Source organism: Passer montanus, unplaced genomic scaffold (assembly GCF_014805655.1).
Source record: "Passer montanus isolate IOZ18808 unplaced genomic scaffold, ASM1480565v1 scaffold56, whole genome shotgun sequence".
Taxonomy (NCBI): domain Eukaryota; kingdom Metazoa; phylum Chordata; class Aves; order Passeriformes; family Passeridae; genus Passer; species Passer montanus.
Window position 1 is genome coordinate 3,148,624 of NW_024370595.1, and position 20,916 is coordinate 3,169,539.

Here is a 20,916-nt window from a genome sequence, read left to right on the forward strand (position 1 = left end):
CTATTCACTTATTAGTTTTGTAGAGGTTCTTGCTTGTTTCTGATTTTAAAAAAATGCTTAACTCTGGACAGCAGATTTTTTTTTTAATTTCAGAGTTGACATACAGAAATATTTCTTTACTGAGAGGCAAGTCAAACACTTAACAGACTCTTCCTACAAAGATGTGGTCAGTGCCCCAAGCCTGTCAGTGTTTAAGAGGCATTTGGACAATGCCCTAAATACCAGGCTTTAATATCTGGTGGGCCCTGAAGTGGCCAGGCAGTTAAACTCGATGATCCTTCTAACAATGTAGGTCCCTTCCAACTAAAATATTCTATTCTATTCTATTCTATTCTATTCTATTCTATTCTATTCTATTCTATTCTATTCTATTCTTTAAAGACTACTTTTTGTTAGTTGTTGATGGAACATTTATGTTGATACATTTTTTCATGCTTATTCTTTTAGGCAAGGATTTGAAATTTATATGGGAGCAGTTAATGTCAGTACCAGACATTAACAAAGAGAACTTCCATTGTGTACACCAAGGCCCTGCACAGCACGAGATTCATTCAGCAGCAGGTCTTTGTTACTTAGCCCTCCTTTTAGTGTTTATGCACTTGTGGATCTTTTCTTGTTGACTTTCACATCCCTTAACAGATTCAACTCCATGCTGGCCTCGACTTCTCTAACCCTGTCCCTGAAAGTTCAACCAGATTCCACCTCTTGTGTGTAGAATCCATTTCATGTCTGATTTTAGGTAGGAGCTCCTTGTCATCCATGCAGTCCACCTGCCACTTTCTCTTGGATTTTTCCCCTCACTTCTTTCCTGTCATTCATAAAAGAGAACAGGAAAGGCCAAGCCATGATGATACAACGCAAGGACAGACCACCATGTGGCACTTTTTACAGTGATTGTATAAGAGTGCGAATTTTTAAAATTCCAGGAACACTTGAAGATTGCTCCCCATGGCTTTTCCTATGGGTAGAAGATGAGTCCAAAGTGTGCAGTAGAGATATTTACACATGCACTTTGCAGCATATTAAGACAGGGAATCAGGTTCTCCTGTCACAACAATGGGCTGCACTGTCTCAAGTTGACTCAAAGAACACTGAAATCGCACCCTGTTAATGCTAAAAATTAAAAGGGGTCATTTCTGCAAAAAGATATAAATTTGCTGTTTTTCAGAGCTTGGGAGCTGTGAGCAAGACCATGAATAAATAAGTAAAAAGAAATGAAAATTACTCACAGACTATTAATTGCTTTGGCTGTAAGTGATGAAAAAGCCAAACTGTGACAATTTTCTTTGCTGAACTATGTGGTGATCCAAGACCCATTTAACACCAACAATGACATTATAGAAAGGGGAATAAAAAGAGAGGAAGGAAACTGATGAAAGTTAGCAAGGGTGCTGGAAGTTGCAGCTGGCAAGTACAGCCACCCAAAAGCTGCTGTGGGTAGATGAGCTGGCAGAGGGCCAAGATCTGTTTGTGCAGTTTGATCCAAAACAAAAAATGAAGTCAAAAGGGCTTCTTTTAATTTGCTTGCATTACTTGCATTGTTCTCATCCTCTGTGTGTCTTGATAAGAATTTTCTCTTCCAGCAGTCACATCAGAAGCCATGGCTGCTACTTTTCATCTCACCTTCACCATTCGCTTTTCCTATTCCTGCACGCAGTTGCAGGATGAATCTTGTTTTCTAGATCAAACAATCCAACACTGCACTGTGTGTGAGCCCTGAAGAGGGGCCACAATGTGAGAACGCCCTGTCCTCGTCCTCTTGAGAGCAATGACCCAGAGGCCATGGGCAAGTTAATCAAGCACACTCCTGCAGGCAGGCAGAAAAAGTCCTCCAGGGGAACAGATCTTATGGTATCACTTGCAGCTGCTCAATTCATGGACTGGGATCATGAAAAAAATCAAATCAGGTAGTCAGGGCTGGCTTCCAGTAAACAGAACCCAAGGTACGTGGTTGGGCCAGTATCTGCCAGCATGGGAGGGAGGTGGGAGGTGCCAAAGCCCTACATCCCTCAAGTGCCAAATCTGATATTTCTCTCAGCAGCAGCAAAAATAGCTCAAGAGTGCACCAGCTTAATACAAGCAGTTTGTTTGACCTAGATGTCATTTTTATTCCCCAGGTCCTCAGCCCTAGGTTTGGGTTCCAAAGTAGTAAAAACAGAGATTTTGTTTGACTCATTTTTGTTTGACCTCAGTATATGAAAAAGAAGACAAAACTGGTGGGAGGGATAATTACTTGTGGTACCAATATACATGGTGTAAGGAAAAGGTGAGTGAAAATGTGATGTTGTTGGTTGAGAATTAGACCTTGTTTAAGATGCAGTGTCTCAAAATAATTATAATCCAGAAGGTATTTTAGATATCTTTCCTTTGTTTGCTGTCTTCCTTTATTCCTTCCCTCCTAACAATGAACTACCTTAGGAGCTCTGAAGTCCAGTGTATTTTACCTGTGTGAAAAGCAGAAAGGGACAAATTTGGCTCCATCACACTCACATGTTCTCTAAGGACAGATAAGACTAATTTTTTGGAAGAAAAATTTGGTTTTAACCCAAAGGGTGACATGTGGGGGTTACCACGTCCTGAGGAACCTGAGGATTTTGTACCTTTGACTTTGTTTATCTCACTGACTTTTGCAATGCTAACTGTGGAAACCATGAGTGATACTAGCTTTCCATTAACTATCACCTACGACCTAGTTTAGTATTTGACGTTTGTGTTGCTTGTTACTTTAGTTCCAGGAATTAATGACTCCCTGGAGGAAATTGATCAAAGCAGGAACCAGACAGTTAACATAATACTGTATGTATATCAGAGAGTTGTACTGGGGTTTCCAAGAATTACTGAGATTTGAATGGGTATTTTTGAGACACACAGACTTTGATGATGTGACTAAGCTGAAAAAGGTCTCATTGGACAAACAGTTTTGTTGGGACTGTGAACATTTTAGGTAGGGATCTAAGAGGAATGAAAATGAGCCTAAAAAACATCATGGCAGCACTTCTGGGTGTATTTCCAGCCATCAATACGTAGTACTAGGCATGGCAGACAAGCTCCTACTCTTAAGAAATTTGCAGCAAAATGTAATTCAGGGGTCTCAGGCAGCATGGTGTATGTGCCCAGAGCACTCCACATGCACCATGACTGACTTGATCATCTGCCAAGAGAGCCCCTCTATGAGAAAAAGATTACTGTACATTTTCTGATGCCTCATCAATGTCTCTCAGTTTCTGAAGGGATGGTTCCAAGATGAAGCTAGGCTGTTCTTGGGGTGACAAGCAATAGGACAAGAGGCAATGGGCACAAAATTGATGCACAGAAAATTGCACCTGAATATAAGGAAGAACTTTACTGCGCATGTGACTGCAACACCAGAACCGATGGTCCAGAGAGGGTGTTGAGTTTCTCTCACTAGAGATACTCAAGAACAACCTGACCACAATCTTGTGCCATGTGCTCTGGAATGAGCCTGCCTGAGCAGGGAGGCTGGAACAGATGACCCACTGCAGTCCCTTCCAACCTTACCTGTTCTGTGCCTCTGTGATTGATTCTGTGATTCTGTGTGGTCACACCTCTGCACAGCTGCCTTGTCCTGGTTTGCTTCAGGGCTTTGGTCTCCTCTGATTGATACAGCTGTGAGAAGATACAGCTGGGAAAAGAGATACTCATATTCTGATAATATTTTTTTTCATTGTATGAAGAAGGTCCTGCATTTCTGATTTGTTTGTAGCTATAGATAAGCCATTTTTTATTTCCTGTTGTCATTTCCTCCGCTTCCCTCCAGCATCTGGTATAAAGTGATCAAATAGTAAATCCAGAGATTATGATTACTCATTTCTTCACAGTCTGTTGTGTCATTTCAACCATGAGAACCATCTTTCAAGCATATTCAATGATCTTCATACTAGGCAACATGGTGGCTTCTCAGTCACAGTCATCTGGTAAGTTCAAATCCCCATATATTTATTTAGAAATTGATATATCAGCTAACAATATTTCTGTGTATATTTTACCTCATATGTTACAATATTCAGTGCTTTTTCTGATTAGAAGATTGAATCAAAAATATTAATATCCAGCAGAAATAAAAGTGGTCCTCTAAACACAGATTTCTATGAAAGTTTTCTAACAGAGTAGTTTGCAGCCGAAAAAGACTAGCCTTCAATGAACAAAGAAGGAACATTCAAAGTAAGACATCTGCACTTAGTACTCTGAAAGAATGAACACTATGGGAAAAGATCAGCAATACTTTTCTCCTGAGAAAGCATCAAGATAAAAATACTATTACACAGCAAAATTATTAAAGACCAGTTGTTTGTCTGCCTAAGAACATCTCTGTCTTAGGTATTTGTCTGCAATGCCATTAGTCATAGCTTGTCAAAGATAAATGCATTATTACAGAAATCAAACGTAAAGCTCAACACCCACATCAAAAATCTAATTCTCACTCTAGTTAATTTCCCACAAGTTCCCTGTAATTCATTTTATAAGGAAAAATAAACTCTTTAAAGTTATAATCTCATGCTATCAACCTATAAGTTACCTCTGTGTTCTGCCATACATATGGTAAATACCATTTTTGGCAATGCTGAATGCTGCACCACCTGATTCCCCAGGGTTAATTGTCCCCGTGAGTCACTGTCTGTCCTGTGAGGGAAGGTGACTTCTCTGCCCTGACATGACAATCACCTACAGCCATGCAGTGGTAATGGCATGCCTTTGTGGAACAAAATTTGAAAATTAGAGCTGTGGTGCCTATTTTATTGTGATGCCTGGCAATGGTCAGCAACCTTCTGGGAAAAACCCCAAAGCACTCAATTTGGTAGATTCTACAAATTATGCTATAAGAATTATACCTTGTCTCAAAATGTCTATAAAAAACATTCACTTGCTGGTTTTTTCCTCTTCTTGAAAAGATGTTTGCTATTCATTCTCTGTCCTATGTGTTCAATTCAGCAGCCTTGTGCACAAATGGCACTTTCGCTTACTTTTGTTCCTATCAAAAAACAAAACTGTCCTTCAGCAACATTAAGGGTAACTAAAGCCTATAGGTTCAGATCTGGGTCTTGTTCTCCAGTAGTTTCTCTACAGTGTACTGCAATATGTGGAAGTTCAACATGTGGTTACTTATCAGGTTCCATCAGTGTAAGGAAATCAAAAGTGGTTTTTCTTCTTTGTTATGCATCAATGAGGTTGCAACTGTTCCAGTATATACATGTTTCATTCTGTTATCTTTGAAGATTGATATTCTGCCTCTCCCTTTCTTTTTTAAAATTTGTTCCATGACATTTAGCCTTTTTGCATGTTCCCTTTTAGTAACATCTTTTCTCAGTAATAAACTTTGAAAAATAGAAAGGAGGTGGAATGCAATTGCTCATACTCTTTCTCATGGTTGTATCTGCATAATTTTTTGCTCAAGGAAATGTTGGGTTTTTCTCCCCTGTAGAACTACTTTCTCCATACACCATAGTGGTATTTTCCATGCTTCTCTGTCCTGAGAAGAATTAGGTGGCCAGCAGGGCCTGTGGTGTTCAAGTCTTGTGCGGCAACTTACCAGTCTCTGTCTGGTTTTATGGAAGGTGTAGGCTTGGATAATTCTCTGTGAAGCTCTTGCCCCAGGGCACTGGTATGTATCCTGCAGCACTGCAGCATGCTGCATACCTAGGTAGACCAGCAGGTCATCTTCAGACAGAAAGTTTTGTCACCTCTTTTAGCCCAGGGACTGCCCATTCATAACATTTTTGACCTTTTCATCTACCTATTATTATAATACAAAGAATAATTATGAATGTGCTGGTGTGGTGTATTGTATGACTCCAGGATCACAATTAGAAGAAGGCTTTAAATATTTGCAATTGCTGTGGGAGAGCTGACATATCAGCCAGGAATGATCTATGATGTCACAGCTGAATTAAAACAAATTCCATCATAAATTAAGGGAGAGAAATGGTCTTCTCTATTCTCTTTCTCTTTCCACCAACAGAAGATACAAATGATTCTGCCTGCAGAAGTATAGGTGTATAATTGCTTAAAACCAAATACCTTTTCAGTTAATGACAAGGGAAACATCATCAAAAAGAAAAAAATATATGTCAGATAAACTGTAGATATCCTCAGAGGATTTGATGCCAATTTAAGCTAAACTTTAAAGAAACTCAGTTAGGTTATGCTTGCCTTCATGCTGAAATTTAAATTATGTAAAATATACATGTTATAATTTGAAAAGACACATGCAAATACCTGCTGTACATTTACAAAAAGTACAACTCATTCTACATTCAAAAAGGCTTCACAACTCATGAAATTAGGAATCACAGAAGAAAATTTCTCTGACTAGAGCTCTGAAAACAAAGTCTTTAATGATAAAAGATTGGTAAGATTCTGTCCTACATACCTACTTAATTATGTTGACACTGACTTCTTATGAATTTTTTTAAAATTGGAGCACAAGAAAGAATATGTATATATAACCAGATGGTTTACTATAATTTGTATTCCATTTCAATTAACTTTCTATGTCTTGTTAAAGAATAGACTGTTTATTTTCAGTACACAAATAACTGCAGTTGTTGGAGTTTATACTTTTATTTTTAAATCCCATGATTTTAATCCATAATATGTAGGGATATTTTGCAGAAAAAAAGTTCTGATTTAGAAATATTTATTTATGTTATTAAGTTGATACAATCTGACCAATCCTGCTGAAGTCAACTATTCAGAGTTAGGTCCATGAATAAATCACTGCAGGACTGGAGTCAAACTGATATTCTTTGCCATACAAAAATGTTCATTGCCAAACCCAAGATTTAGTCTTCACCTCTGAATTGCAGCCTCTAATAAGTAGTGCAGAGTAATAATATATTTGAAAAGATAGAGAATAAAGAGTGTTGTTTAAGGTTCAGAATTAATTGGTGCCTTTTTTTGCCTTCCAACAGGCTAGTCATTGTCCACTTTGTACTGTGTTGAAATGCCATGGGATTCCTCTGGTTGCCTTACTAGTATCCATCTCTAGAGCAGTCATACCTCAAACAATCCACTGAGAGTTTGGAGACATCATACTCCCTCTTGAAAGAATGCTATGGGAAACAGGGCTTTAATGCTGGTGTCTTTTTCACATTGGTATTGAGGGAAAATGTGGCACCCTGAAAAAGGATTTCAATAACTGACATGCACAGAGATGGAGTGGTGGCTTACAGCTTTACCAGATCTTTACTTCTCTGCTGGCATGTTGTAGGATATATAGTCACAGGTTCAAAGAGATTCCCAAGCATAGATCACCTATTTGAGAGGCAAAATCAGTCTAAATTTTGTCACCACATTAATTGTCAGATGTGTAAAAAAAATGGGATGAGCAATTTCTGTGTGCTCCCTCTCACAATTAATTAACCAGTGCTATCCCTCTTAATTCTAACAATTTCCCCAGAAAAATAATTTTCAAAGAAAAGAAAAAAAAGTAATTTATACTCTCCAATAAGATAAAATTAATTTAGAAAGAATAAACATTATAATATTCAAAACTTGGCTGGGATAACACTCATAGCATTGCAGTTTTTGTCTTTTTGAGATATTTAAAACAAACTTTTCCTCTCCCTGTCTCTGTTACAGTGTTCTGTACTTATGTATTACAGTGTTCTGTATTTATTTTTTTATCCTTTTCCCCTCTTCCTTCTTTTTTTCTGTACCTGTACAGCCCTTGTGACCAAATTGACTGAGCACCTCAGATCAACTATGATGGAAAGAGACTTTCTATAAGGGGCATGTAGTGACATGACAAGGGGTGATGGCCTTCTTAAAATGAAGACTGGATTTAGATTAGATGTTAGGAAAATGTTCTTTACTGTGAGGGTTGTGAGGCACTGGAACAGGTTGCCCAGAGAAGCTGTGGGTGCCCCATCCCTGGAATTGTTCAAGGTCAGGTTGGATGGAGCTCTGAGCAGCCTGGTCTAGTGGAACCATACCAAAAACATACCCTACAAAGAACATTTTGCTTTCTGTCATTCTGTCCAAATATTGTACACATAGAAAGAGCATCAGAAATTAATTTTGAAATTAATTACCCTTGAAAATATATAATTAAGAAAGCAAGTACTCTTCCTGTTCTTATTTTCATAATTAAAGGATGATCATTAGCAGTTCTTTCTCAAAGTGAAAATACAGGCAATCAGACTAGTTATCTAAAAGTAGAAAGTATATATTTTGTAACTTCTAAGGGGAATGGAAAGGAATCATTATATAGTCATAAAAATTATCTCAGGACAGTACAATATTCTCCATTCTAACATGTCTAGGCTTTTTCATTATGTCAATTTTATTTAAGGATGGAGAACATGAACTTAATACACATTAAATATACATTAAACTAGTTTTATAGAAAATCTAAGCCAAAAATTAAAGGATTTCAGTTGCACAATATACTGCACAGCACAACCATCCTAAAGTAGTCCATAAAAATTAAAATGTGTTAGTGCAATCAAGACCAAGAATCCACTGTTAGGCACTTTGCCTGCTTATTTCTTAGTGGCCTTAGTAAAAGACAAGATCATCTCTTAGACCTACAGAAGGGAATTACAAAGAGCTTGAAGTCTTATGAAAAATGAGTTGTGTAGGTACTTTGTTGCAACAGAGGTAGAACTGGCTGGATAAACTCCACTTTACTGTGCCCTTTAAGGCCTGTTTTTGCCCCAGCATGTAAAGATTTTCTGTTTGAGAAAACAATAACAAGTTTGCAGGCAGTAGGTAAGAGATGGAGGAGGTAGTTTCAAGTCCTTTTCTTGAATAAGAGATTGAGGAGGTAGTTTCAAGTCCTTTTCGTGAATAAGAGCAGAATCTTTTTTCAACAGCTCCAGGAGTCACATAGCAGAAACCTGAAGGTACATCTACCCAGTATGTCCTGGATTTTTGTCATAACAGAAATATGTCCTGGATTTTTGTCTTGACTGTCTTTGTCATAACTGTCTTTTTGACAAGACTATGTGTTACAACACAAGTACACCTCCACAAAAATGTTATAACTCTAATTAGAGTAGTCATAAAGTACCTAGACTCAGATAAAGGCATGAAGATAGGCAAAATGCTTACTTGAACCCATGTCTCACATTTGTGTTGATTACAGAGCAAAAGATAGCAACCATGAGAATAGTTATTCTTGATTCCCATGAAATGTCATGATTGGATATGATGAAAAGCCCATAAGAAATATTTTAAAATTTTAAACCCTTTCAAAAGTCCAGAGGAGCATAAAATATACACAGCAATCAAAGCTAAAATACTATATTTTCCTTTTAGACAGGAATATTCCAGGAAATAATTTTAGTGGTAGACACTTCACAGCTGGAAAGAGAAGTCTGAAAATTTTACCCTCAAGTGGTTTCTTGATGATATATTTTCTTCCTCTTTATTCACTCAAGTAAACACAATTTCATACCTTATAGAATGCAAAATAAATAATTTTTGATATAGAATGGATTTCTAATCCTTCTGCCTTCTTAATTTATCCATTTCTTCAATGTCAGGTTTATCTTCAGTGTCTGATTGTGGAATCCTGTGTCCCTAGCAAGAAGAGTAATAAGGAGATGATCAGAGAGGAAATAATATCTGCATGCAGTCAGGGCACATTAAATGATGGTGCTTGTATTTCAGGTGTAATGGGCCAAAGATCAAACACGCAATACATCTACTTGTGCTGATCTGCTCTGTGTTCCTGTGGGCTGCATTTCTGGTGTTAGCTCCTGGTTTCTTACAGCAAACATCTGACAGTTTACACAGATGTTCCCTACAGTGTTAGTTCCCAGTTTTCCTCAGCAGGTGCTTTGGGCAAAGTTGTCCTCAAGGTGTACCCCTCATGCAGTGTATGAAAATGGCCCAGTCTACACTTTTTGGCCCCGGGACCACGTGGCCAAGTCTCTCTCTCATGTCTCTGTGCATGCCTTCATTTCATTACTTTGAAATTCTAATTTCAACCTCCCCAAGTTGTTTTACTCTATTTCCTTGTATTTTTGATGTTCTTATGTCTTTTTGTGTTCATCTGAGCCTATTGCATGCACATCTTAGAAATACTTTGATTGTCTAAAATATCAAGGACAGACGCTTTTCATACTTGCTCCTGAAACCATATCCTCTGTAAATGTCCTGAGCAGGTGGGAAAGATGCCATCAACGTTACAATAATCAACTTCAATAACGAGAAGATGCAGATTACATGGGCAACAAGAGAGCTTTTTCCCAATGAGAATGTGTCGTTTTTTTACACGTGAGTATTTTCAGTGCCTATTCCTCTCTTGTTAAAGGATTACTTAGGGAGAATGAAAAGTCCATTTGAGTCTTCTATGAACTAGAAATTCTTTCAACATTTATTAATATCCAGCATCAAACTTATTTACATCCACAACTTACAGATGTGTACAAATCAATAAACCTGGTGAGTAATCAGTCATAACAGACATGATATGGAAGATTCGTCCCTCTTCTATCATTGTCCCTGTTCTGTGCATTGCTGATGCTAATTGCACCATTGAAAATTTTTTTCCACATGTGTATATATTTTCCTTGTTAACTGAGATAATTAATGACTAACAGAAGTGTAATATTTTGGTTAAAGACTGTCATAGTGCCTGTCTTTTGGTTCTGGGTTGTATATGGGGAACAACTTTTCACAGTACAGTCTTGAAAACAGGATCATGAGAGCATCTGTTTGAGCAAGTCATTCCCTTATTAGAAAACAACAGCATAAACAAAACTTGATTATTTCAGACTGCACCCAAACTCAGGGCTAGAAATTAGGTGAAGTTTGGGTGATGAATTCCCTCACACCACTATGAAATTTGTCACTTCAAGAAAAACCAAGCTCAGACTTTCCTCGGTGTAGCATTTAAAAAAAAAATAATGAGATTTAAAAAAATTAATTTAATTGTGCTAATTTTTAAGTTTTCCATTTACCAATATTATTTCATTTGCAGATTTGGTGAAGGCGAGAACAAAGTTTGGCAGCCATGTACCACCTATTTATTGGATCAAGATTATAATTCTGGATGCCTTTTTAAGACAGAAGGACCTACCCTTGCCATTTCTATCAGGAACAGCAATGGAAGTGAAGAACTTTTTTCTAAAAATCTAAAAGCTGATTTTTACAGTAAGTATGAAAAATCATGACTACTTTGGCAGATTTTCCAGTTCTCTAAGTTTGAGAAGAAATCAGTTATATGGCATATAAAATGTTAAAAGTGTGCACATCAAAACAAAACTCCAGTTATTTCATGCTGATTTTTGTTTCTTGCTGTAGTTACATAGGCTTGGTGCAGCTGCAGTTAAGTGAGATAACATAGGACAGTCAGACTTGTCCCAAAATACAATTTCAAAATCCAAAGGAAAATACTAAATGTATATATATGGGTGTTCTTTATCTAGTGCAGGCCTGCTGAGGAAGAAAATGAATAGTTTTTTGTCTTAGTGCTGACTTTGTGATATTTCTCATACTTTCAACCTTCATTCTTTTGCCATTTTTCATGCAATGCCAGGCAGCAAACTTCTTGTCAAAGATGCTGTCACAAAACCATTGTTGATGCCAATAGAAAATAGCTGAGTGGCTATGGTACAGTTTGGCAGAGGAAAAGGGACATCCTACTAGCAGGGAGATGATGTTACTTTTTTTATTAATTCTTTACTGTCCCCAAATACATATTTAACATCTAGTATGAGATTAATTTATCAAAAACTTCTGGAATTTTGCATACCTACATCATTCAAAGAGGAGCAAAATTTTTTTTCTAATAGAAATCACGCAGAATATATACCATGGAGAATTATCTGAAAATATATATATTCCAAGCTTATTAATAATGTCTTAGCAAGGGGATTAATCACAAATCTGTCAAGGCATCAAACTTTGAGAATGCTTTTATATCTCTGAATTTTACCAATATCTGTTAAATTATGGAAAACTGCAGCCTGGTCCTCAAATTTTCACTATTAACACTGGTAACGAAATTAATTTCAAAAAGGTTAGGTAACAAAGGACAAATATCAAGCATCATACTGAAGCCTTGAAATCAGGAAGGTAGAATTTTCATAATACAAGAAGGCAACTAGAAGGATTGAGAAAGCAGGTAGCACTCTTTTCATCCCTGCATTCCCACTGCTGAAGACTTAGCAGCTGTGTAGGTTAAACCATGGAGTTCTTTTCAGACCCTCTGGAAACAGTGAGGGGCAGATTCAGTTGTGCGTAGAAAGGAACCCAGGGCATTTGTAGCTGCCCCACCATAACCCACATAGCCTTCAGCAGCTGCAAAATTCTGTCTTGGAGGTTCTGTGGTAGTGAATTTGCCACTTCATTTCCCATGAGAAAGCTTGTTTCTTTGTCTGGATTGCAGGGAGTGCGAGGAGACTGAAGTCCTTTCCTTGAGTAGCTACAATAGGCTCCTGATATGACACAGTTACTGCCTTTGAATGTGGTGCCTCAAATGGTGAAAAGTGTCATGGTCTCAAACTCCACTTTGATGTTTAATAGAGAGGTCAGCTGCAAAAGCAAAACCTCCAAGAAGAATGTCCACCTTCTTCTCTTACTACTCAGTGAACTATTGGGCCAAGGAAGGAAAACAATTGTTTTATCTGTAAAGTGCATTTTAGGATGCAATAGCAAAATTTGTTTCTCTTCTTCTTAGTAAAGCCCAGTCCACCAGAAAATGTGACCTTCTTCTGGGAAGAGGACACGGTTACTGTAAGCTGTAACAAACCAGAGAGAAATGCATGGTGCTTGAGATTTGAGCTGCAGTTCAAAAGCAAGTTTGACAAAGAGTGGCAAGTGAGTTGTATGTCACATTTTTGGTCAACATTGAAAGCAGTAGACATCACATTTTTATTCAACACTAGAACGAGTTGGAAGTAGCATATCCATAGAATATAAAATACGGTTGTTTTCAAATTTTCTCCCATCCTATATTTTCAAATATATCTGATAGCAGAAAACACCTAGATTTTTAGAATCCTGGGTTTCTACCATGCCAGAAATAATTTATAAGTTAAAGACAGCTCCCACCCTAAGAGCTGAAGGCAATCTAAGGAAAAGCATACATTTTGAATAGAGGAGTTTGGAAAGATACAAGCAGAAAACAGATTAGGGAAAAGAAGAGAGAAAAAAAAGAAAAACTAATGTAACAGTATATATAAAAAAGAAATTACATAGGATTCTTATTTATTCTAAAATTAGAATAATAATAATACTGTTAAGTATTTCCCAATATTATTTCACTAACTTAAGCCTTTCCATTCTCAAATATAACTTGTAAATATTTTGTGGATTGGAGTGTCTTTGTGTATTGTAAATATGTAACTGTAACGTAGTGCACTATGCAATGATTGTTAGGACCTTCAACTCAATACCATGGAATGGATATGAATAGTCAAAAGCCAATCAAGAAACAGAATTCCTCAAAACTCAGAGAAGGTAACATTTGTTTCTGAGGTTTTGCATTGGCTGATTCCTTGTCCTAGTTGTGATCATGACTGAGTGCAGCATTTTGAAGCACTGTCTTGGAAACCAGAATTGACAATGATAATCCTTCTTTCCCAGTCCAGAACTTCTAAGTGCTGCAGTGTTGGAGACCAAGGCTTTGATCCAAGGAAGTGCTACTCTTTCCGGGTCAGGCTGAGGAGGCTGGTACCATACTGCAACGTAGTTAAATACAGCAGCGACTGGGCAGCTGAAACTTTTTGGATGAATGGCACATTATTAGGTAACAGCTAATATATATATATGTATATAGAGTCTAAGTGAAAAATAAAAAGGGGTGACTGCAAAAGAAGCTGAGGACATGCAGCAAATGAAAGTTGCACTACTGTTCTCCATTTTGTGTTATCAAAGAAAGTTCATGTGAATGTTTAATTGCACCTGTTTAATTTAACTGTCCACTTTTTTCCTGATGGCCCCTGAAGCCACCAATGAATGTCATAATCAGTAAAGTAAAGAGTGTCATTATTTGTGTTATGATAGCACTGAGGATCCCCCAGTGACAGTGATGTAATGCATGAGGGCTCTGTGGGTGTGTGTGTTGAAGGGGGGATGCCCGTATATGATATTTGGACATCAAATATGAACTCTAAGAAAATCCCTGATGTCCAATTTTTGAAAGCAGTTTGTTTTGCAAGTACATCCAGTTGAACTACAGGACCACAGGTCACAGAAGTCTGATACTCAAGGGTGCTGGATTGATCAAAATGAGGAGAATGGGGAAAAAGAGATTGAAGGGAAGCAAAGCCAGTATCAGCACTGCTTTCCTACTAGACAGTTGCATTTAACTAAGAGTGACTGACATTAATTAGATTGTCAATGCAAACAGTATTCCTACCACTTATCAAAACCAAATCCCAGATTTTCTGTAGGAAAAAAAAAAAGACTGTACCTGATACAAACTCATTTATGTTACCTAAGCACAAACTGCCACCCACTAGACTTTACCAGAATTATGAAGCCCTTAGTTGTTCAGTGTAACAAGATCTGAGTTCTCTAAAATGCAATGGGCTATTAAGCTCAGTTGAAGACAGCCTAGCTGGGATGAAATCCTGGACCACAGGTAGCTTGTACACTCATGGCCACAGTGCTGACCTACAGAGAAGACCCTTCCCCTATGCATACTGAGAACCTGCAAGCACATCCTCAGGTGTGGCTGGCAAATGCCCTTATGAAATAAGGACAATGTTTTCCTCTGCACTTCTGAGAACAGACAACTCATCAGCCTGACCTGAACCATTTGACCAGAGGCTGTCAGCAGGTACCTGCAAGGAAGGACATCACAGAGGAGACAGTATAAGTGGTTAAGAGATTCTGTGTGCCCTTGAAATGACATTGACACAGCTCCTTCACTGGGGCAAGCATTTTTCTTCAGGATTTTAATGAGTTATTGACTCCAAATCTATAATCAGATGAAGCCATGAAGCTTCAATAAATTAATAAACTCTGAAGACTTCACTTAGCGGGGGGGGGAGGGAGTGTCACAATTTTATTTGTGGTTACCTGGCAGGCAGCTAAACACAGCAAGGAGGTGGAACAGGCTGGACAGTTGCTTCTGTATGAATAATCATCCAGGGCTTTGGCATCTCTGTGGAGACCAGAAGGCCAAGTAGTAGGAGGCAGAGGCTGGAGGTGGTGTTACAAAAGTTGCAGGAAGAACACTGAGAATGCAGAAAAATACACAAATTCATTAGTTTTATATACTTGCATGTATATAAGGTGTTAGCCTGCCACTAGTTACTTTCTGGGTATCAGCTCCTGTGATTTTCTGGCTCTTTGTTTGCTGGAATTGTTTATTTGGTTGGGTTTTTTTGGTTTTTTTTTTTTTTTTGTTGGGAGTCCTTTTTGTTGGGCTACATGTAAACTTGCATTTGCAGCTTTAGTGATTGTAAGTAGGTGTACGTAATACAGATTTTAGCACAAGGTTGCTTTATCACTTTTAATGCAATGTGATGAAGGTGAGTAGAAATACTTGATTCATTCATAATGCATCTGCCTCTGCTGTTCTGTACCAGGTCAATTTAGATAAATAAAAGCACAATTTCATTTTGTTGCAAGGTTTCGGGAAGCAGAGATTTTCTTTTCAATCTCAACTGAAAAATTAAACTTGTCTTATTTGTTCTTAAAAACATTTCTGTTTTCTTTTCCTTTTTAAAGAAAAGTCAACATTTTTGCATGATTAGGATCATTTACTGTTAAAGTAAAAAATTTTTTTTGACATATTCTTTTTGTGATTATTCTTAGATTCATGTGATGATGATATAACTCCTCAGTCAAAGACAGTAATTATTTTAAGTTGTTCACTGGCGGTACTCTTAATGATGCTTATCCTCCTGATCCTTCTGTGTAAATGGCAGAGGTAAATATAGTTTTATTGGTTACTACTAAATAACTATGTTGTGAAAATAGAGCTATCACTCTGGATGAAGCCTCTTGTGATGAAAATTCTTGTCAGGCAAATGAAGTCATGGTGAAGATGTAGAAGTCAGTAGCTTAATCACTGTTTGAGGAACAATACATCCCTTCCAAACACCCAGGCCTTCCATTTGCAAAACTGGAAAAATTCTGGTGAAAGACAATGTTTCAGGATAAAATTCTGTCTCTTCCATGTAATTTCTTCTCTTTTTAAGAAATTTAATTAAATTCTGAGAAGCCAATTTTACTAGCTACTTCTTCTGAAAGGACATTATTTTGTTCAACCTTCATCAATTAATCAAAATGTCTGTTTGTAGTAGGATAAAGTAAACTTTAGTGCATTTAACTTTAATAAGACTGTATCATTATTTAGATTGGCTGTTGAAAAATGCTGTTCATGTTTAAAATTCACAATTTAAAAAAAATCCCAAACTACCAAACAACCACCAAGCCCAAAAAGGCCCCAGATTTTGGCTTTTTTTGTGGAAAAAAAAAGCACCAAAATTGACATATTTTCAGAGATGAACATTTGTGACTCTAATTACCCTCTAACTTCATAAATTGAGTTTTTTTCTCCTGAACTGCTATGGTTCACATTTATGTTTGTGTTCACTAACTCAGCCAATACAGCTGGTTGCTACACCATCTTCCCTGTCTAGGGGAAGTAAAACAGAGAATGCAAGCTCTGACTACTGCATTGAGCAGAACGGCACATGCTGAATAACTGCATGTTTGTGTAAAGTCTGGATTTTGCTAGACTGGGATTGGGTTGAAAATTTATCAAAAAAAGTCTCTTAGCCTGATGGTGTTATCAGACTGTTATAACTGCTTTTTGACTTTAGAACACATTTAAAAGATATCAAGAACAGAGTACAGTCATGAAAAATATATTTGTGGGTACAGAACTGTGCTGAAAGAGATTTTTATATGAATAACTGTACTATAACAAAACATTTATTTGTATTTTTTTTTCCTTTTTGCAGGGTTCAGATGTCAGTCCTGCCTGCTATACCAGACCCAAAATACCCATTTGCTGATCTCTTCAATTATCATAATGGAAACTTACAGGTAACAATCACCTTAGCTGAGCTGCAAACTCTAAAATGTTGAGAATAATTTGAAGGTAGCTCCTGATTCTTGCTCTGCACAGACATTACTACAAGGAGTCTCTGACCCAAGATAAAAGCCTCAAAACCCTCCTCCTTGTGCAGCATCACCAAGAGGATCCATGGAGCAAATGCTCATAAAATCCATTGCAGTGCTGCTTTGGGACTGTGAAAAGACACTTGCTATAGAGACAGAGAAACTGCTTGAGAAGAATTTCAGGGTGTTGAGAGGCACAATATCCAATGAAATGACGTTGTGGTGTTTGCATTCTTTCCTGCACACGATAGGTCAGGGAGCTTGCTTCCACCTGATCTTGTGCTTTGTTTGTGAAGTGCTGGCACAGTGATGGCACTCACACCTTTGGAGGTTCAGTCACAGTAGGAAACATCCACTCTTAGCCATAACATGTTCACAAAACCTTTAAAGACAGAATATCTATCAAGTGAATAGACTACAGTTTTTGCCTTTGCTTTCTTAATGCTTCTTATGAGTCCTTGACATCACATATGTGGTACAGTTTTCTGTGTTAGTTGTACTAGTGTTTACCTTAATTGCTAGTAAGTTTCCTCTAAAGGGGAAACATGAAATATTTATGGTTAAATATTTATGTTTTCAAATCCAGTGGAACCAAAAATCAGTAATAATTTTTCAGTGACAAGCTGAAAACTTTTTCTATAAAAGATAGCTTTAAATTCAAAGTGAACAAAAAAGAAACAAATTCAAATTAGCACTGAAGGATTAATACAGATATGCCATGTTGCCTAAATTTTCATCTGAATTTAGTCCTAATTTAGGTAAGTCAGTGCTTGGGTTAAACAAAGCATGATTCTATCAAACAGGGAACACCGAATATTTAAACCCATCTTTTCTAAGGGCCCTATTAAATACAAAAATGTATTTTATGTGGTTTCAAGAATGCAAGTAGGAGTTTGTATGCAGTTCTGGAATCCTATCTGCTTTCCTGCCATTCTGGTTTTTTTTTCTATTTCATGTCCTGCTTCTCTACATGGCTTCTGTTTAATCTTCTCCATTGTGGCTTATCCTAGAAATATGCCAATATGACAGGAAAGTTGGTAACTGGTATCTGTAAAACCAGGTTTCTTTTGACAGAAAACTCATCTCTGCCAACATTAACATTTTAATTTTTCTAGGAATGGCTAGACAAAAATGACCACGTGGTGTTGCAAACCAAGCTGGAATATGAAGAACCAGAGTCCATCACTGAGGCAGAAAGCCAACAAGAAGATGGGAAAAACAGTGACAAACAGGGACCTTTGGAAAAAATCTTCACTTTTTCAGGAGCAGCTGAAAATAATGATGGCAAAGCAGCTGAGATTGCCTGCCTGCTACCAGCACCCAACACTACAGCTCCTTTTGCTGGTTTCCATATTTTAATGAACGATGACATGTATGTGATGTTATAAAAGATGCATAATGCAGAAGGTGTTAGGAAATTCCATAAAAATCCTGATGAGTTTGGGAGAGTGACTGCATAGAAAAGGTCATTGTGATAAGATTCACATCAAGAAAGGCACTGGGTTGTGTTTTTAGATCTGTACTTTCCCAGCAGCTACGATCTCTTGGGCAGACTCAAGTTTTTGAAACAAAATCCTGTTAATTTATAGAGTCAGGAATTGTTCTTCTAATTGGGGTTTATCCCTAAGCCCCATTTCCCTTCTACGGAAAGAGCACAGGAGCTCCCCATATGTCAGCAGAGCTGAGATCTAATCCTTCTGCTTATGGAGTGTGTCGAGCAGGGCAAAGAACACCATTGTTCTTCCCAAATGAAGAGAGAAAATAAAGAGGTTTTGCTGTCTCATGTAAAGAGATTTTTGTTGCCTAACTTTGCATTTCATGGCATGCCTTAAAGGTTTCATAGAGAAGGAATAAGGCCCACTTCTAAGAAGGGATGAGCAAGGATGTACAGTATTGAATCACATTTCAGCCTGCAGATACTTCTGTGTAGGCAGCTTCCTCCAGAACAGCACAGCTTCAAGAGTTTCCTCAGAAGGTCATGTCCTCTGTCTTACAGTTTTTGAATAGTCAGCACCTTACAACCTTTATTTTAGAAAGCTGAAGTTCATTTTGAACAGTATTTATGTTTAACTGAGTTACATTTATTTGAAACGGGGGTTTAGTGCAATCAGCAGCTGTAGACACAAATTAGAACTTCTTATTCATATTGCTTATACTAGTCTCATTTTTCTTTAGAAAATGGGGAGTTTGGGTTTTTTAACAAGTTTAAAACATAAGTTTAGAACAATATTTTAAAGTTTTCTAAACATATAATCTTTTAAAGTATGTTTAATTTCAAATTTAAAGTGCGATTAATACTCAGCAATCAGACTTGACAAAAAAATCTTGATTATTCTGAGTTTCTCCATATCACTTATGTTACATGCTATTTGAAAGTAAATTTTGTAAAAAAAAATTAAGTGTTAAAAGTGTCTATCATCTGGGTAAGCAGATATAGTGTGATTATATGCTGAATTAGCTAGTTATCACTTGCACGTCAGTCATTAAATGGCTTTATGAGTTGACTAAGCCTTGCCAATCACATACTTTTATTATGCAAACACTCTAATTTATTGTGCAAATTGGAAATTGCACATATCAGAAAATTACAGTGATTAGTAAAATATTTAAATTCAGTGCTTAAAAAACTTCAATTCCAGATCTTTTCAAGAATAGTAAAAATAATATGGATCACAAAGTGTCAAGGTCTTTGTCTAGGTGTTACAGTTTGTTTTACAAAGAGAAATACAGATATTTACTGGGCAGTAAGTGGGAAACTTAATTGGAAGGACAGTTCAGCCACATTCCTCAAGCTTTTTTGACATTGTCACATTTGACAATTGAAATTTGACTGTTCACTAACAAGATTAACATGCTACCAAAGGATTTCCCATAATCCTGAAAACAAGTTTGCTCTGTATGTAAGTTTGAGAGGTGCTCTTTGTACACTGCCCACTTCTAGAAATTTTTGTGAACGGTAACCATGAAAAGTTTCAATAGCGCTTTAAGAACGCATTGAATTTTAAGCCAATTCAAGCTCTATAAAATTTGAGGAGCAGAAACTATCTCAGCTCAGCTCTTTGTACATTATATAAATTGCCATTTTTGCATTTGAACTAAAGAAGTTATAGTGAATTACAACAGACAAGAACCTGCTCCAGTAATGATTCTATGAATAAAGAGGGAAGTAAAGCACAGAATATATTGTATAGTTGCTTCCTCTTCAACCCACATCATATGATTGCCTGCAAAGCTAGCAACTTCAATTAAACCACTTTCTGTTGCATAACTCCTTGTCAGTCTGGATTCAAAATGTTTTAGCACATTTTCCTGAAATATTACTCTGCAAAAAAATAGAGGAGAACATCATATTGAATTGATCTGTTTCAGCAGCTGTCCTGAAGTGTTATAATCATGTAAGTTTTTAGTACAAACTATATCTCATATTGTGTTTTATAGATAGAAAGGTGTTTTGTTGTGCATGTATGCAACCACACTGACATTGTATATAACATATTAGAAATAAAACAAATAAAACACCCACATACCTCAAATATTTATTTTAAAAATGTTGCCCAAGAAGAAAATAAAACAGAGGGAATTACTTGCATTCAACAAAAGCTCCCTTCCCAACATTTAGAAACTCTACAAGAAAGTCTACAGGGAGAATAAACACACAATTTAAGGAACAGGAAAGGTCTTGCCCCAGGTGCTGATGATGATTCTATCAAACACAGTAGGAGACACATGCCAGATTAACCATGCCCACTGTTAGAGGGTATTGGAGGCTTCCCTAACCACCCCTTGCCATCTGCCACTTTCTACCATTTTGCCATCCTCTCTCCTCTCCTCTCCTCTCCTCTCCTCTCCTCTCCTCTCCTCTCC

At 37.2% G+C, this 20,916-nt stretch overlaps 1 protein-coding gene across 2 annotated transcripts; it reads left to right on the plus strand.

Annotated features, from left to right (window-relative positions):
• The first annotated feature begins 1,842 nt into the window (after positions 1 to 1,842).
• CRLF2 (cytokine receptor like factor 2) lies at positions 1,843 to 20,576 on the plus strand. Of its 2 annotated transcripts, none has more exons than XM_039725705.1 (9): positions 1,843 to 1,943; positions 3,840 to 3,935; positions 10,131 to 10,242; positions 10,949 to 11,121; positions 12,650 to 12,789; positions 13,558 to 13,720; positions 15,739 to 15,853; positions 16,893 to 16,977; positions 18,168 to 20,576. In XM_039725705.1, exons 1-9 carry the CDS (start codon positions 1,889 to 1,891, stop codon positions 18,438 to 18,440), a joined length of 1,212 nt encoding a protein of 403 aa, XP_039581639.1. In that variant the 5' UTR covers positions 1,843 to 1,888; the 3' UTR covers positions 18,441 to 20,576. The 2 variants fall into 2 exon arrangements, with proteins under 2 accessions (XP_039581639.1, XP_039581640.1); XM_039725706.1 differs by lacking the exon at positions 1,843 to 1,943 and adding an exon at positions 2,139 to 2,266.
• Positions 20,577 to 20,916: the final 340 nt, after the last annotated feature.

What these genes read in the sequence shown, in the direction of transcription:
- CRLF2 (XM_039725705.1), top strand. Translation starts at nt 1,889, where the DNA reads ATGAAAAAAATCAAATCAGGTAGTCAGGGCTGGCTTCCAGTAAACAGA. An exon ending in TCTAAAAGCTGATTTTTACA is followed by an intron (nt 11,122 to 12,649) that starts GTAAGTATGAAA and finishes TCTTCTTCTTAG; the next exon opens with TAAAGCCCAGTCCACCAGAA. An exon ending in AGTTTGACAAAGAGTGGCAA is followed by an intron (nt 12,790 to 13,557) that starts GTGAGTTGTATG and finishes CTTCTTTCCCAG; the next exon opens with TCCAGAACTTCTAAGTGCTG.